This window comes from Canis lupus, chromosome 22 (assembly GCF_011100685.1).
Source record: "Canis lupus familiaris isolate Mischka breed German Shepherd chromosome 22, alternate assembly UU_Cfam_GSD_1.0, whole genome shotgun sequence".
Taxonomy (NCBI): Eukaryota; Metazoa; Chordata; class Mammalia; order Carnivora; family Canidae; genus Canis; species Canis lupus.
Genome location: NC_049243.1, coordinates 5123612 through 5141789, shown reverse-complemented (window position 1 = coordinate 5141789; position 18178 = coordinate 5123612). Strand labels below are relative to the sequence as shown.

At 35.8% G+C, this 18178-nt stretch overlaps 1 protein-coding gene across 5 annotated transcripts in view; it reads right to left on the bottom strand.

Annotated features, from left to right (window-relative positions):
* ZC3H13 (zinc finger CCCH-type containing 13) overlaps nucleotides 1-18178 on the bottom strand; it is a 92627-nt gene that overhangs the window by 43806 nt on the left and 30643 nt on the right. For all 5 annotated transcript variants that reach the window (XM_038569552.1, XM_038569553.1, XM_038569554.1 and 2 more), the window contains exon 8: nucleotides 13674-13871. In XM_038569552.1, coding sequence (XP_038425480.1) covers nucleotides 13674-13871 — 198 coding nt within the window. The remainder of the gene's footprint in view (nucleotides 1-13673; nucleotides 13872-18178) is intronic.

Sequence of the window (18178 nt, the reverse complement as noted above, 5' to 3'; positions counted from 1 at the left end):
AAGCCACACATGACAAACCCACAATAATTGGATCATCATTGGATATGATGAAAAACAGAGCTTTTCCTCTAAGATCAGGAACAAGACAAGGATGTCCGCTCTAATCACTATTATTCCACATATTACTGGAAGTCCTAGCTGCAGCAATCAGACAAGAAAAAGAAATTAAAAGCATCCAAATTGGTAAGGAAGAAATTAAACTGTCACTATTTGTAGATGAAATGACACTATATATAGAAAATCCTAAAGACTCTGCCAAAAAACTATCAGAAGTAATACGTGGAGATCCAGTAAAGTTGCAACATATAAAATTACTACCCAGAAATTGATTGCATTTCTATACACTAATAATGAGATAAAAAAATTAAGAAAACAATTCCATTTAAAACTGCACCAAAAAACAGTAAGATAGCTAGAAATAGACTAGAAAAACCAAAGCTGGAGTGTCACAATTCCAGATTTGAAGATATATTACAAAGTTATAGTGATTAAAACAGTGTGGTCCTGGAACAAAAATAGACACATGATCAACAGAACAAAATAAACTGCCCAGAAATAAACCCACAATTATACGGTCAATCTATGACAAAGGAGGCAAGAATATACACTGGGGGAAAGATAGCCTCTTCAATAAATGGTGCTGGGAAAAACTGTACAGCCACATGCAAAAGAATGGAACCTGACCACTCTTCTACCACACAAAAATAAACTCAAAATAGATTAAAGACCTGGAACCAAAAAACTAGAAAAAAAACATAGGCAATAATTTTTCTGACATCGGCCTTAACAACATTTTCTTAGATATGTCTCCCCAGGCAAGGGAAACAAAAGCAAAAATAAACTATTGGGACTACACCAAGATAAAATACTTTTTGCACAGCTAAGGAAATCATCAACAAAACAAAAAGGCAACCTATTGAACAGGAGAACATACTTGCAAATGACGTATCTGGTAAAGGGTTGTTACCCAAATATACAAAGAGCTTATACAACTCAACAGCTAAAAACAAAAAAAAACAAGAAACCCCAAAACAACAACAACAAAAACAAAACAAGTAATCCAACTGAAAACGGGTAGAGGGCTTAAAGAGGTATTTTTCCAAAGAAGGCATCAACAGATAAACCAAAAGATGCTCAGCATCACTAATCATCAGATAAATGCCAATCCAAACCACAGTCACAACTGTCAGAATGACCAGAATAAAAAAACAAGAAATAACAAGTATTAGTGTGGCTGTGAACAAAAAGGAACCCTCATGCACTGTTGGTGGGAATGTAAGTTGGTAGAGTCACTGTGGAAAGCACTATGAAGGTTCTCCCAAAAAATTAAAAATAGAAATATCATATGATGCAGTAATTCCACTACTGGGCATTTACCTAAAGAAAACAAAAACATTAATTTGAAAAGATATGAACCCCTATGTTTATTACAAAATTATTTACAATAGTCAAGATATGGAAGCAGCCTATGTGTCCATCAGTACATAAATAGATAAAGAAGATGTGGTATACATATGCAACGGAATAGTATTCAATCATTAAAAAAAAAGAACGAGATGTTACCACTGGCAACAACATGGAAGGACCTAGAAGGTATCATGCTAAGCAAAATAAGTCAGACTGAAAAAAGATGAATACCACTTAATTTTACTTATATATGGAATCTAAAAAAAGAAAGCAAATGAATAAACAAACCAAAAGCAGTAACAAACCCATAAATATAGAGAACAAACCAATGGTTGTCAGAGGGGAGAGGGGTAGGGAAGATGGCCAAAATGGGTGAAGGGGAGTGGGAGATACAGGCTTCCAGTTAAGGAATCAATAATTATAGGGATAAAAGGTACAGCATAGGGAATATAATCAATGGTATTGTAACAGCGTCATATGGTGACAGTTGGTAGCTACACTTGTGAGCATAGCATAATGTATACAGAAGTTGAATCACTATGTTGAATCACTGTTACACCTAAAATTAAACTAACATTATGTCAAGTATACAATAAAAAAAAATCTTACCTGTCTAAATAACTATTTAAGATGGAGGAAGAAAATGCTTTTGTGTGATGATTGCTTTTTAAACCTAGAGTTTGCTGTCCCTTTGAAGCAAGTAATAAATACTCTCTGGAAGGGGAAACATTTCTAAGTGAACAAACTATCAAAACAGGAGAATACTTTTGTTTGTAGGAATCTTCTGAAAGATGTCTCCTCATAAATATAATGGTACTTATAAAACAGATCTGACTCAAGCAAACAAATCAATTCGACATCATAAGAGTAAATCTAACCCAAATACAATTCTAACAATTTTGTTTTTGCATTTATATAGAAATGAAGTAATTTCAAAAACCTTAAGAATGAGGACTGTTAAGATAACCCTCAAATCAACACATCCTTAAATGTTATTCAAATCTAGATTTACCATAAATAGAATTTTTCAGAATCTTGTTCAAGAGCCTTACACAGATTTTCTCAATCACATGACTTAGCTAAAAACTGTACCTACCATTGTTATTGAAATTCGGAAGAGACAAGTACCTGGTATCCGTGGCACATATGAGGAAGATTGTTTTTGAACTTTAGGAATATAAGAGTCAGTATTCCAAATGAAATGAAATCCAGAAACAACACACACTAGCATAACATGAATTAAGACAACTGGCTCCTATCCCCTACCTGGTGGAGCAAGTTAAAGTTATTACTTTCTCCTGGGATGGGATGAGGTTGTGAGGTGATGAAAGAGGGACCACACCAAGAAACAGCAAAAATCTAGTCTTAGGAAGGAGGGAGGTGAAGAACAGTTCTCAAGGCTCTGGACTGATCTCCTAGACATAACATCTCCTTAGCAAGGCCAACAAAGTAGGTAACTAAATTAAGGCAGATTCTTAAAATCCTTGCCACTGTTCTAAAAGTTCTCACCCGTCACACATGATTTAACTGTTAGTCAAAAAATTACCACCAGATGGCACCAAACCACAGCCAGGTTGGGATGGATTTTGCTAGTGCAAGTTTGGGTGTCTTTCATTAATCTCACTACATAGAATGCAGCCCCACACTTTTACTGGATGGAATTTCTGGCCTCCATTTACACCATGGTATACACTTCTGATTGTAGCAATTACTGGAACAGGATCAAACTTTCCAACCACCTGCTGCTGAAAAGCCTCTCGGAAACTACTTGAGAACAAGTCGTTCTCCCTCTCAAGTCTAATTTCACCAAGCATGTTGGACAAAAGGTAAAAGTACAATTTTTAGGGACATAAATACCATTCTAGATTTGGCTGCAAAACAAGAGATTCTCTAGATAGCTCAACAAATTTTCCCAATATCACCTATGAAAGAAAGCCCAAGACTTATCAATTTGACTTATTGTGAAATTGCTTCATTTTCCCCCAATGTGACTGAGTTATTTTGATATTTATAAAACTCTTTCATTTTGGGGGCACCTGGCTGGCTCAGTCAGTATCACAGGCAACTCCTGATCTCAGGGCATGAGTTCAAGCTCCATTTTGAGTGTACAGCTTAAACATACAAATAAATAAATAAAACTCCTCTTTAACAGAAGTCTACTATAAATTTAGTGTATTATAGAATTATATCCAGCTATGTTACATTTTAACTGCCTTAATTTTGTATCCCTAGCCTAAATCAGTCCTCACATGAGGATACTTTTTAGGTCTACACACAGGGCTTGATTAAATGCAGAAAAAAAAGATAATGTCTCAGATAAGCAATTTCCAACCTGAACACAAAGGTCCCATTTTAATATTAAATACTGCTTTCCTTTTTTCCTTTTAGGTGTGATGGAGGTATGTGATTGTATATTCTTAGGTGTATTTTTCTCGGAGATATATTCTAAACTATAGGGATGAAAGAGTAAAATGTCTGGGATTTGCTTCAAAATAACACTGGAGAAGGGAAGGTATATAGGAGTATACACAAAACAAGATGAGTATAAAAAGGTCATTATACTAGTGTATTTTTATGTGTGAAATGTTCCATAATAATTGTAATGTTAATGTGACATTTTCCCATCCTCTATATACAGCCCAGCAGCATTAGTACACATTTACTCAAGAAACCATAATTCAGTCTATAGAAAATGCTTGGTGCACAAATGGATCCTTCCTTGTCCTGTGGCTCATGGCCACAGGGTAAGATCTGCAATCCAGATCATGGTACTTTTACATGAATACTGAATAAATCCAATAAATAATATTCTTTGTCAATCTGAAACATTTTAATTATTTTGATAAATGCGTGCAATCACTGAAAGGAAACATGACTGTCACTTTGATGGTAATTTGCTTATTCTCCTAAATTGAAGTCAAAGCCAGCAAGTTTTAAACGATCACATCAGTCTTTCAAAGCTGGGTAAGACTCATCATACAGACATTTATACTATCAAGAAGTATATTTCTACATTCAGGTAATTATAATGAAGTTTTTTTTTTTAGTGAATAGCTATGCTCTCAATATTATCTTCTCACTTAAACACAAAATTCTGCATCTTAGCATTTTGATTAAAACATATTACCATCCATCAATAAAACCATATTTAATTAAATGTCGAGTAGAATGAGCTATATACACAAATTGCTAGCTAACTCCTCTGGTTAACATAAAGTTATACATAAAGTTTGTGCTTCTTTAAGTCTTTGTTTTTAAAATACACTGGTAATTTGGTTTTTTCTAATTCAACAAAGTATATAGAATATGGATTTTTCACTGATGAAGAAGATATTACAGGTCCACTAAAAAACACCATTGCAAATATCCACATGAAATTATCTAGCTATAACAGGTTAGGAATATTGATACAAAATATTTCCTTCATAAGTGGTTTTCTCACTAAATACCTAATTTGAACTTAATTTTCCTGTATATTACACCTCTTCTAAAACAAATTATAGAATAAAAATGATTTAGTTGAGTTCCAAGTAATCAAGATTTTACTATTTTCTATACAAAGTCATGAAAAGTTTATTTTACAAAAGTGTAATGGGAAACTGGAGTAATAAAATTTATAACTTTTTTTTTCTTGGGCAAACAGCGGTACTCAGGTTTTGATCAATGATGCGTAAATAAGTAAATTAAAGCTCAGTAAAGTCTACGTCAAATGGGAAGACACTGATTAGAAACATTCTTCTAATAACCATGGCCTCCAAACTAATAACCATATTCCAAATATGACAGAACTTAGTGCTTTTCAAATTAATAAATATTTTGGGAACAGAGTATATTTTTAACAAAGTTGAGCAGATTCATCAACAAAGTTGACGGCCAATGAAGGTGTGGGAGAAGGTACTCAAATTCTCACTGCCAGAACACAGGCAACACCCTTTTTGAACCTGGTCACAGCAACTTCTAGCAAGATGCATCTATGAAGGCAAGGGAAACAAAAGCAAAAATGAACTATTGGGACTTAAGATAAAAAGCTTCTGCACAGCAAAAGAAATAGTCAATAAAACTAAAAGACAACCTACAGAATGGGAGAAGATATTTGCAAATGACCTATCAAATAAAGGGCTAGTATCCAAGATCTATAAAGAACTTATTAAACTCAACAGCAGAGAAACAAACAATCCAATCATGAAATGGGCAGAAGACATGAACAGAAATTTCACCAAAGAAGACACAGACATGGCCAACAAGCACATGAGAAAATGCTCCGCATCACTGGCCATCAGGGAAATACAAATCAAAACCACAATGAGATCCCACCTCACACCAGTGAGAAGGGTGAAAATTAACAAGACAGGAAACAACACATGTTGGAGAGGCTGTGGAGAAAGGGGAACCCTCTTGCACTGTTGGTGGGAATGTGACCTGGTGCAGCCACTCTGGAAAACTGTGTGGAGGTTCCTCAAAGAGTTAAAAATAGGGCAGCCCGGGTGGCTCTGCAGTTTAGTGCCACCTTCAGTCCAGGATGTGATCCTGGAGACCCAGGGTCGGGTCCCCACATCGGGCTTCCTGCATGGAGCCTGCTTCTCCCTCTGCCTGTGTCTCTGCCTCTCTCTCTCTTTCTCTCTCATGAATAAATAAATTTAAAAAATCTTAAAAAAAAAAAAAAAAAGAGTTAAAAATAGAGCTACCTTATGACCCAGCAATTGCACTGCTGGGGATTTACCCCAGAGATACAGATGCAGTTAAACGCCCGGACACCTGCACCCCGATGTTTCTAGCAGCAATGTCCACAATAGTCAAACTGTGGAAGGAGCCTCGGTGTCCACTGAAAGATGAATGGATAAAGAAGATGTGGTCTTTATATACAATGGAATATTACTCAGCCATCAGAAACGACAAATACCCACCATTTGCTCCAACATGGATGGAACTAGAGGGTATTATGCTGAGTGAAGTAAGTGAATCGGAGGACAAACATTATATGGTCTCATTCATACGGGGAATATAAAAAATAGTAAAAGGGATTAAAGGGGAAAGGAGAGAAAATGAGTGGGAAATATCTGAAAGGGAGAAAGAACATGAGAGACACCTAACCCTGGGAAATGAACAAGGGGTGGTGGAAGGGGAGGTGGGCGGGGGGTTCGGGTGACTGGGTGATGGGCACTGAGGGGGGCACTTGGCGGGATGAGCACTGAGTGTTATGCTATATGTTGGCAAATCGAACTCCAATAAAAAAATATACAAAAAAAATCTCACTGCCAGATCAGTGGCAGATAGAGAATCATGATTTTTTTTTTTCTGGAAGGAAATAGGTTCTCTCCCTTTTACCAAAACACACACAGGCAAAACTTTATCCACAAATCAGGAAATCTGCAGATCCTCTGAAATATACTAATGGATCTCAGGTTAGGAGCCCCTGATCTATCAAGCTGCAGAACTAAGACACAGAAGACAGGGAAATGGACTTAAGCCATAGGATATGATTTTGTTGTATCATCTGTCCTACACATATGCCTGCTCTTCTAGTAACTAAACAGGAAACCATCTTTTTTTTTTTTTTTAAAGATTTTATTTATTTATTCATGAGAGACAGGCAACAGGCAGAGGGAGAAACAGGCTCCATGCAGGGAGCCCGATGTGGGACTCGATCCCAGGTCTCCAGGATCCCGCCCTGGGCTGAAGGCGGTGCTAAACCGCTGAACCACCTGGGGTGCCCACAGGGAACCATCCTTAAGAAATAAATGTAAATAATCCTCTATATCCAACAGGCCTGGTACATTTTACTTGGAGAAAAAAAAAAAAAGAAAATCCATATTCAGAGAAATATTATTTTCCATACACATGATTACTTATTACTTCTACCTGTAGTAACAAAGCTTCTGAGAATATTTTTGTTCACTGTTCTATCACCTGCTTTTAGAACAATGCCTACCCTATACCCAGTAACTAAATAAATGAACTAGCATACTTTCACTTAAGCACAACACATCCTAATAACCAAAATATTCTGAATAAACCCATTATAAAATCTAAATGTTTAAGGACAATTTTCTCCAAAGGAATTCTGACGCTAATCTTTAATTACATAACACATCAATCTGAAAGCATGACGAAGATTCTTAATACAGTATCTGGTTTTAGAATTAATAAGTTCTCTTTCAAAGTAATGGAAATATATTAAAATAAGAGAACACCTCAAAAAAAAAAAAAAAACCCTGGAAATTAAATTAACTCCTCCTAAATCAAAATGCCTTATTCAATTTTGTCAAATATGGCTTCAGAACTCCAGTGCAAGTAAGGTACCTATGCAGTTCTTCATACTCCTAGTTCTGCTGCTTCATTTCCTTAGATAAAATAAACCAAGTTCATATTTTTTCTATATACGAAGTAATAGGAAAATTATAAGGCTTTCTTCCCTTCGTAATTTTTCTGCTGCCTGGACTATGGATGGAAAAATCTTAAGTCATCAGTAGTGATATTAAACCACTGGATAACCCTGAAAAAGGAAGCATGGGGGCGCCTGTGTGGCTCAGTTGGTTAAGCATCTGCCTTCAGCTCAGATCATGATCCCAGAGTCCTGGGATGGAGCCTCCTGTCTGGCTTTCTGCTCAGTGGGGAGTCTGTTTCCGCCCTCTCCCTCTGCTGCTCCCCCTGCTTGTGGATGCTGGCTCTTTCTAGTGAAGCATGCAGTACTAGATCACCAATGACTCTGCAGAACAGTGTATATAGGTCCTGGACTGCCTCCCTCTGAGCTTCTCTCTAAATGAGAATAAATCGCAATTTATGGTTCCTAAACTTTGTTAAACATTAGAGTCACCCAATGAGCTTTTAAAAATCTGGACGCCAAGGCTGCTCCTCCTACTAACTAAGAAAGAATATCTGGGGATTGAAATCAGGTATTAATACTCTTCAAAGGGGATCCCTGGGTGGCGCAGCGGTTTGGCGCCTGCCTTTGGCCCAGGGCGCGATCCTGGAGACCCGGGATCGAATCCCACGTCAGGCTCCTGGTGCATGGAGCTTGCTTCTCCCTCTGCCTGTGTCTCTGCCTCTCTCTCTCTCTCTGTATGTGACTATCATAAATAAATAAAAATTAAAAAAAAAATTCCTGTTAAAAAAAAAAATACTCTTCAAAGACTCTCAGGCAGTTTCCACAGTGCTGTAAAATTTGGAAACTACTGCTTTCTGTACTTAAGCTCCCCCGACACCCAATGCCCCCAAACACGCACATTGAATCCTTACTACCAACAGCTGATTCTAAATTTGATGCTGTGAAAGTACCAGTTAGAAAAAAAAAAAAAAAAGAAGGCAGCCCTGGTGGCTTAGTGGTTTAGCGCCGCCTTCAGCCCGGGGTGTGATCCTGGAGACCCCAGATTGAGTCCTATGTCAGGCTTCCTGCATGGAGCCTGCTTCTCCCTCTGCCTGTGTCTCTGCCTCTCATAAATAAATAAAATCAAAAAAAAAAAAAAAAAAAAAAAAAAAGAAAGAAAGAAAATCTTTACGGTTACATTCTATTACCTATGTAGCTTAAGTGAAAATCTGCAAATGGAAAGGCATTTTTAAATATCACTACACTGTCATTTATCAATAAAATAGGAAGACAGAGTGTATCTAATTAAGTACTTTGCTTATTTTTAAAAGCATTATCTCACTGAACCCTCACCTCAACCTTATGAGGCAGTAGCATGCATATTTTACAGTGGAAGAAATAGAGGCTCAGAGAAAACAAACTTACTCAGGGTCTCACCCCCTGTAACTGGCAAAGCCAAGATACAAGTTCCTGTTTGTATAACTTCAAGGCTTGTGCATCTTCTAATACAATGTAACTCAGGAAAAACAGAGACTGAGAGCCCTCTAAAGCTACATTTTTTCTTGAGGAAATGTTAATTTCATGAAAGGATAAATGTGAAAACTAATTTTTTAAAGTGGATGGGGAAAGACATCCCTACTAAATTTGTTTCATAAATCTTGTGCACCACAGAATTACTTTCAAGTTAATTAAAAAGAAATCTGCTCTTAAGTGGCACTAAATAAGTGAATTTTAACAATCAAGAATTTGTAATTTGTCAGTTTTGAAAACATTTTTAAGAAGGACTATTATTATAATAGTGGAAAAACTTGTTTATGAGAAAGAATCTAAATTAGTTAGTGTACTAACTTAACTCTACATTTTGAAAAAATTATTAAATTTAAAATGAAGAGAGTGGGATCCCTGGGTGGCGCAGCGGTTTAGCGCCTGCCTTTGGCCCAGGGCGTGATCCTGGAGACCCGGGATCAAATCCCACGTCAGGCTCCCGGTGCATGGAGCCTGCTTCTCCCTCTGCCTATGTCTCTGCCTCTCTCTCTCTCTCTCTCTCTCTCTCTCTCTCTATGCCTGTCATAAATAAATAAATAAATCTTTAAAAAAATAAAAATAAAAATAAGATCTCAAATCAACAACCTAATGTGACACCTCAAAAAACTGCAAAAAGAACAAATGAATCCAAAGCATAAGGAACTAAATAATAAAGATTGGAGCAGAGATCAAAATAGAGAATAGAAAACCAATAGAAATAATCAACCAAACTAAGTTGGATTTTTTTAAAAGATCAACAAAATTGACAAATCTTGAGGTAGATTTTTCAAAAAGGGAGAAGACTCAAATAACAAATCAGGAAAGTGGGGTCAATACAACCGATGCCACATGAATGAAAAGAATTGTACTACAGTATTATGAAAAATTATGTATCAGCAAACTGAATAGAAACAATGGATAAATTCTAGGCATACAACTCACCTAGACTGACTCATTTAAGAAACAATAAAACTGAACAGACCAATAATGAGTAAGAAGATTAAATCAGTAATTTAAAACTTCTCCAAAAAGAAAACCATAGGACCACATGGTTGCACTGGAGAATTCTATCAAATTCTATTTAAAGGAGTTAACACTAATCCTTTGGAATTATTCCAAAAATACTAAAGAGGAGAGAATACTTCCAAGTTTATTTGATGAGGCCCTGATAGCAAAGCCTGAGATAAACACTGCAAGAAAACTACAGACAAATATTCCTGATGAATACTGATGTAAATACTCTCCACAAAGTCCTAGCAAATCAAATTGAATGAAACACCATGACAAAGTAGGATTAATTCCTGGAATGCAAGAATGGTTCAAGAATTAACAAAAGTCACACGATCATCTCAATAAATGCAGAAAAAACACTTGACAAAATTCAATATTTTTTCATGGTAAAAACACTCAACAAACTAAGAATAGAAAGACACTATCATAACATAACAAAGCAATTTATGAAAAGTCCATGGCAAACATCATAATCAATGGTGAAAGACTGAAAACATCTTCTAAGATCAGGAACAAGGTAAGGATGCCTGCTTTCATCTCTTCTATTCAACATGGTATTAGAAACTCTAACCAGAGCAAATAGGCAAGAAAAAGAAATGAAAAAGCATCTAAATTGCAAAGGTAGAAGTAAAATTATCTTCATTCACAGATGACAGGGTCTTCTATACAGGAAACCCTACAGATTACACACACACACATATACACACACTTAGAATAAATAAATTCAGCCAAATAGCAGGACACAAAATCAAGACAAAAAACTAGTTGTTTCTATACACTAATAATGAATAATCTGAAAAAGAAATTATGAAAACATTTCTGTTTTACAGCAGCATTAAAAAAAGAATATATAACACTTAGGGGCAGCCCTGGTGGCGCAGCGGTTTAGCGCCGCCTGCAGCCTAGGGCGTGATCCTGGAGACCTGGGATCAAGTCCCACATTGGGCTCCCTGCATGGAGCCTGCTTCTCCCTCTGCATGTGTCTCTGCCTCTCTCTCTGTGTGTCTCTCATGAATAAATAAATAAAATCTTAAAAAATAAAATTAAACAAAAAAAGGAATATAACACTCAGGAATAAACATAACCAAGGAATTCAAAAACTTACACACTGAAAACTATAAAACATCACTGGAAGAAATAAAAACACTGGAAAGACATTCCATGCTTATGGATTAGAAGACTTAATACTGTTAAGGTGTCCATACTACCCAGTGACCTATAGATTCGACATACTCATGATTGAAATCCTAATGACATTTTTTGTAGAAACACGAAAATTCACACAGAAAATAATACAGACAGAATTCCAAGGGACATGTAAATAAGCCAAAATAATTTTCATATAGAGGAACAAAGTGAGGGGGTTAAACTTCTTCATTTTAAAACTTGTTAGAAAGCTAAGTAATCAAAATAGTGTGGTACTGGCATAAAGACAGAAAAACAGACCAGTGGAGTACTAGAGAGGGTCCAGAAATAAATCCTTGCACCTATGGCCAAATGATCTTCAACAAGGGTGCCAAGACCACTCAATGGAGAAAAGATAGTCTTTTCTAAAAACAGTGCTGGGAAAACTGATTATCTACCTGCTAAAAAATGAAGCTGGACCCTTATCTTATATCATATACAAAATTAACTTAAAAGGGATTAAAAATCTAAGTGTAAGATCTAAAACTATAAAACCCCTCCACAAAAAAGCATAGGGGAAAATCTTTATAACTCTGGAGATGGCAACAGTATCTTGAAAATGACACCAAAAGTTCAGGCAACAATAACATAGGCAAATGGTACCACAATAAATCTAAAACCTTTTGTGCATCAAGGGTATTATTAATAGGGTGAATAAAAAGACAACCTATGACAAGGGAGAAAATACTTACAAATCATATATCTGATAAGGGGTTAATATTCAGAATATATAACAGATTCCTAAAACTCAAGAACAAAAATCAAATAACTCAATTAAAAATTGGGTAGACCACTAGATAGATATTATTTCAAAGGTGATATACAAATGGTCAACTGTGGGACCCAGGAAATTTAACAAAATCCCCTACCCTTGGACAAACAGAGCAGGACTGACTCCATTTTGTGCTGCACCTGCCTTGTGCTGACCTGCTTATTGCTTAGGGCACTGCCCCACCCTAGTCAAGTCCAGGGCACACCCTAACCGGAAATCCGGCTCAGTGATAGGCCAGTTCAAATGGATACTTTAGGGTAAAATGTAATTCAATCGGCCACCTGCGAGTGGACCAGCATGACTGTGCAACTTTCTGCGTATTCCCATTGGCCACTGGCCCCTATAAAGTTGCTAAGCCTCTTAGTCTCGGGGTTCAAGTCCCTGCTCCGCTGTGTCAGGTATACTTGGACCCAAGCTCGAGCTTGTAAATAAACCCTCGTGTGTTTGCATCGGTGTCGGCTCCTTGGTAGTTTCTCGGATTCGCAATCTTGGGCATAACACAACAAATATATGAAAAAATGCTCAACATCACCACTCATCAGTGAAATACCAAGTCAAACCACAATAAGGTATCACCTCACCCCTATTAGGATGGCTACTGTCCAAAAAAAACAAAAAACAAATGCTGGTGAGGATGCAGAGAAACTGAAACTTGTACACTGTTAGTGCAACTGTAAAACAAGGCAAGTGGTATGGAAAACAGTATGAAATTTCCTAAAAAAATTAAAAACAGAACTATCACATGATCCAGCAATTCTGGATCCAACACTTCTGAGTATATATCCAAAAGTATCAGAAGAAGGATTTTGAAGAGATACTTACACATCTGTGTTTACCACAGCACTATCTGCAGTAGCCAAGAGGTGGAAGTAACCCATATGTCCAACAGGGGAATGGATATACAGACAATGGAATATCATTCAGCTTTAGAAAGCAAGGCAATGCTGTCACATACTACAACACGGAAAAATCTTGAAGATATTATGCCAAGTGAAATAAACCAGTCATACACACACACACACACACACACACACACACGTTCCGTTTATATGAGGTATCTAAAATAGTCAAATTCATAGAAACAAAAAGTAAAATGGTGGTTATTAGGGGTTGGGGAGCTGGGGGAAGAGGGAAAGGGAGTTGTTTAACGGGTATTCAAATGAATTTCAGATGCACAAGATGAAAAAGTTCTAGAGATCTGTTTCATGACAATGTGAATATACTTAACATTATAAACTGTATACTTAAAAACGATTAAGATTGAAAATTTCATTATTTTTATTATGTTTAAGGTAATGTTTACTGAATTGTCCCTAACTCAACATGGGAATGATTAAATACACATACACAGAGTTTTAAAATACTAAAAAAATAAATAAATAAATAAAATAAAATACTAAAAAAAGCTTCTGAAAATTGAGTATTTTAGATTCTACAAAAGATTGTTAAAAAACAGACAATCCTACTTACCTTGGCTTGTCTCTTTTTTCTCTTTGTCTTTCAAAATCTCGTCCTCTGTCTTTTCCATCTCTTGGTTTTTCTTCTATCCTATCTTTTACTTTATACTTTTCTTTATATTTTTTCCCCAGAACAATATCTTCCTGTATAGGAGGGGGTGGGCTAGGAGTTCGAGGTCCTTTCTTTTTACTCTGGTTGCCTTTTGAATTCCTAAAGGTAATACAAAAAGCTATCATTAGGGGTCCAAATACTTTTGGAAGGTCAAATGTGTATTTTTTTTTTTTTATTTTAACAAAGGACATTTAAAAAATGGGAGCATTCCTTGCCTTTTACTATTTTATGTTAGTAATCAATATCTAGAAAAAAACACAGAAATGAGCAAATTATTAAACTTGCCACTTCTATAATTTTAAAGGGTAGTTATCTGAGAAAGTGAAGTAGGAAGAGATTCTTTCAGAAAAAGAAAGTAAGACAACTGCAAGAACTGAATGCTTTTTAGCTTATACAGAAAAGTAGATGAAGAAAATAAAATCATGTATAATTGCACTTCACAAGGATAACCCTTGCTAACCTTGAACACATGCCTATACTTTTTCCATGTCTCTTCCCCTTCCCCTAATCCTATTTTAATATTTTGTAAAAGTTTCTGTACTAAACATAGCATGGAATTCTTTTCTAGGACAAAAACTGGATGTAGGTAATTATTTTTATAGGTTGTCTCAGATTTCATTGCATAGATATGCTCCATAACTTCTTTTAAACAGTTTCAGATTGCTAAGTTTTTTAGGTGGCCTCCATGTTTTATCATAACAAACCCAAAATTACATCGTTTATAAATGAAATCCTAAACACTGTTAGTAAACATTTAAATCTGAATCTTGTTTAAGAAATCTTAATTCTAAGATTATAAAAACAATCCTCTAAAATCCAGGAATTTTACCTTTCATATTTAATCTACCTAGAATTGATTATTATGTATGTATTTGATTTGGCACTTTAAATAATTTTATCCAAATGGTGTAACTTTGGCCCCTTATATACTTAAAATTGTCTGTCTTTACCTCATACCTGTACAGTCCTTTGAATATAGTATTAATATCCTTTTCCCTCAGAGCTCTATAAATAGTTACAATATCTTATAACATTTAGTGTTGCAGATGAAAAATACAGAGTGTCCATTTTTTCCCCCATGCATGTTACCCAGTCTTTCAGCTGGGAAGATTATAAAACATTCTTCCTTGGAAATTAAAAAATTCACCAAGATATATCTAGGTTTTCTTTTCTTTCTTTCTTTCTTTTTTTAACCTCCTCAGGAATGCAGTGAACCATTTCAGTCCGAAACCTTAAGTCTTTCAATTTTTAAAAATTTTTATTTCATCAATTCTCCAAATGGCCCAAGTCTCTCTGGTTAGCTTTATTACAGTTAAGGCATCTCCTGGATCTCTCTCCTCCATGTCTTTTTTTTTTTTTTATTATTTCCATCTCTCCTTTTGCTTTCCAATATCCTAAATATGTCTTCAAATTCAGTAATTCCTTTAAAAGCAGTATTCATTCTCCTTGTTCTAAATTTGGGAATCTCATTCTGCTATTTTCAGTTTTTTAAAAATTGTTTTTCTCCCAAAATATCTTTGTTCAGATTGCTTTTTGTGTCAACTGTCTCATCATCTCAATGCAATCATTCTCTCAAATTGTACTAAAATTATGAATTTATCATTTAAATTTGTTCTTGTTTTTTGCAACACTGAGTGTTTAGTCTGGTACTGAGTTTTGAAGTAGCCCTCTATTTTCATGGACCTGGTAAGTTTTCACCAATCATTTCGCTTTTAGTTTTGATAAATGATGACCTCAGTCTAAATCCTAGAACTTGCTTCCTGTAACCCTGAGGTCTCTAATCCCATGATTCCTTAGCTATGAAAAGGTAATGGACAGCATCTTCCTTAAAATTCCTGGCAAAATTTTAAAAAGATAAAAGTATAAAATCAACAGACCATGCTGGGCACTCAGAAACTTTAGCTCTCTTAGTCCTTATCCCTATTTATTTATTTTTTAAAATATTTTATTTATTTATTCATGAAAGACACGGAGAGAGGCAGAGACACAGGCAGAGGGAGAAGCTGGCTCCCTGTGTGGAGCCTGACATGGGACTTGATCCCAGGACTCCACGTTCCCACCCTGAGCCAAAGGCAGACACTCAATCGCTGAGCCAGGCGTCCTATTTCTTTTTTTTTTTTTTTAATAAATATTTTATTTTATTTTATTTTTTTTTTTGAGAGAGAGAGCACAAATAGGGAGACTGGTAGGAGAAGATGGAGAAGCAGACTCCCCACTGAGCAAGGAGCCAGACACGGGGCTTGATCCCAGGACCCAGGATCATGACATGACCTAAGCTGAAGGCAGACACTTCATGGACAGCCACCCAGATGCCCTATCCCTATCTCTTTTTATCCTAGAGAGGGCTAACTATGCAGCAAATCAAAAATTACTAATGCATGACCAAATCTATTTTTCACCTTTGTCCTCTACTAGGAACCATATTAACCACATACCTTATTATATATTTATGAGATGACTCAAACTCTTAATGTATCTATCAGGTAAGTGATAAATGCCTGCATTTCTATTTTTCACTTAAAAAACAAAAACAATAGTTACTATCAAAAATTATTGTATTTTAAACATAAAATAATAGAGGAACTCTTAATATAAACTGTATTTTCACATTGCTTCCTATGACAGACTAGCTAGGTGTTTACTAAATTTTGTGATTGGCGCAGTGTTGAACCATGACTGACTCTTTCCAGACTTTACTGAAATCAGGTATGGCCAAATGACCAAGTTGCGGCCAAAAAATGTGAGTAAAAGTGATGTACACCACTTCCAGGCCTAACTAATAAAAGACTCTCATACTCCAGGCAATTGTAAACTGTATAGCCAAATAAGAGCAATATTCCAATTAATTTTTTCTTTGCCCATTCAATTTTTTGATGTCTGTAACACCCCAAGTGGAGCCATGTCTCAAGGAGCCTAGTTTACTGCATCTCTATGTTGAGGAGAGCAACCAGGACGCCTGTGTGGCTCAGTGGTTAAGCGCCTGTCTTCTGCCCAGGGGCATGATCCTGGAGTCCCGGGATCGAGTCTCACATTGGTCTCCCTGCATGGAGCCTGCTTCTCTCCCTGCCTGTGTCTCTGTCCATGCCCCCACCCCCTACTCTCTATGTCTCTCATGAATAAATAATAAAATCTTTAAAAAAAAAAAAAAAAAAGGAGAGCAACCTATTAATCAGAAACACCCATTTTGATTTTACTTCAGTAAAAATGTATTTATTTACAGAAATAAACTTCTGTAGCATTAAACTCACATTTTGGGAATAAGCTATTACAACAACCAGGGTTATAGTAATACACTCACTGAAGTACAGAATTTCTTCACTTTACCTTCAAAAATAGGTGTAGTTAGAAATCATACTTATGTTACAATATAGGGTTTCCAAGTACCTTCTAACTACAGGGGGCAAGATTGGTTTCATGCATCCTGAAGTCAACACGATCTTTCAACATTTTTTTGAATCAACTAATTATTCTTTAGTGGCACCGAGCCTACTTTCTATTTGTGTCATAGAGCTCAATTATCTACTTCTACCATTTTTAGATCCTTTCTCTTTCCTCAGAGCTATTTCTTTTGAACAGCTTTTGACTTCCTTTGTACATCTTTGTACAAAAAGCTATAAAGAAAAACTTAATAAAAACTAAGAAACCAAGTAGATGGACAGACAGATAACACATTGCTAATTCAAAGCCATATTGTATCTCACATATCTGCCTAAAGCTTGCTATCAGGGTATATCTCACAATGAACATCAAAGAAAACTGCCAGCTGTCAGGGAGAAGTATGAGTTCCAATTTGTCTGTAATACGCGGTCTACTCAATATGATAACAATGTAAGACCAAGGAGTCTGTTTACCTGAGTGTCACCTCAGTTGATTTACTGGCATTGTCTAAACCACCATAGTGAATTTTAACTGAAATTCTAATCCTTACTTTTTGCTTAATATGCCTTCAAGCAGTTTACCTATGATTTAGCAATGAAACCAGAAGCTAATGATCTGACATACTTTACACACTGTAAACTGTATGGCTAAAGAAATGCTATACTTCAATGTTTTCTTTGCACCTCTAATGTACTATTTTCCAAGCTTTTCTACTTCAATGATTAAATTAATGGTGGATCCTAAAGTCACTAATATCCTAGAATACAAGAAATGTAGCAGTTAAATCAAGGTAATTATTCATGCTAAATACTAAGAATAAATGAATTACTAATAAAACAGTGAGAGAAGACTGCATGAAAAAGGACGAATAAAACTAAGCCTTCATCTAAACAGTTAAAAGAACTTTCTACAAAGAGATTAGATTTCAAATATTTTATAAAAAGAAAGGATAAGAAAGCCAAAGAAGGATATTTCTGGTAAGTTGTTTTTCAGATTATTTGTTTTTTGTTTTTCCAGAAATGGAAAGA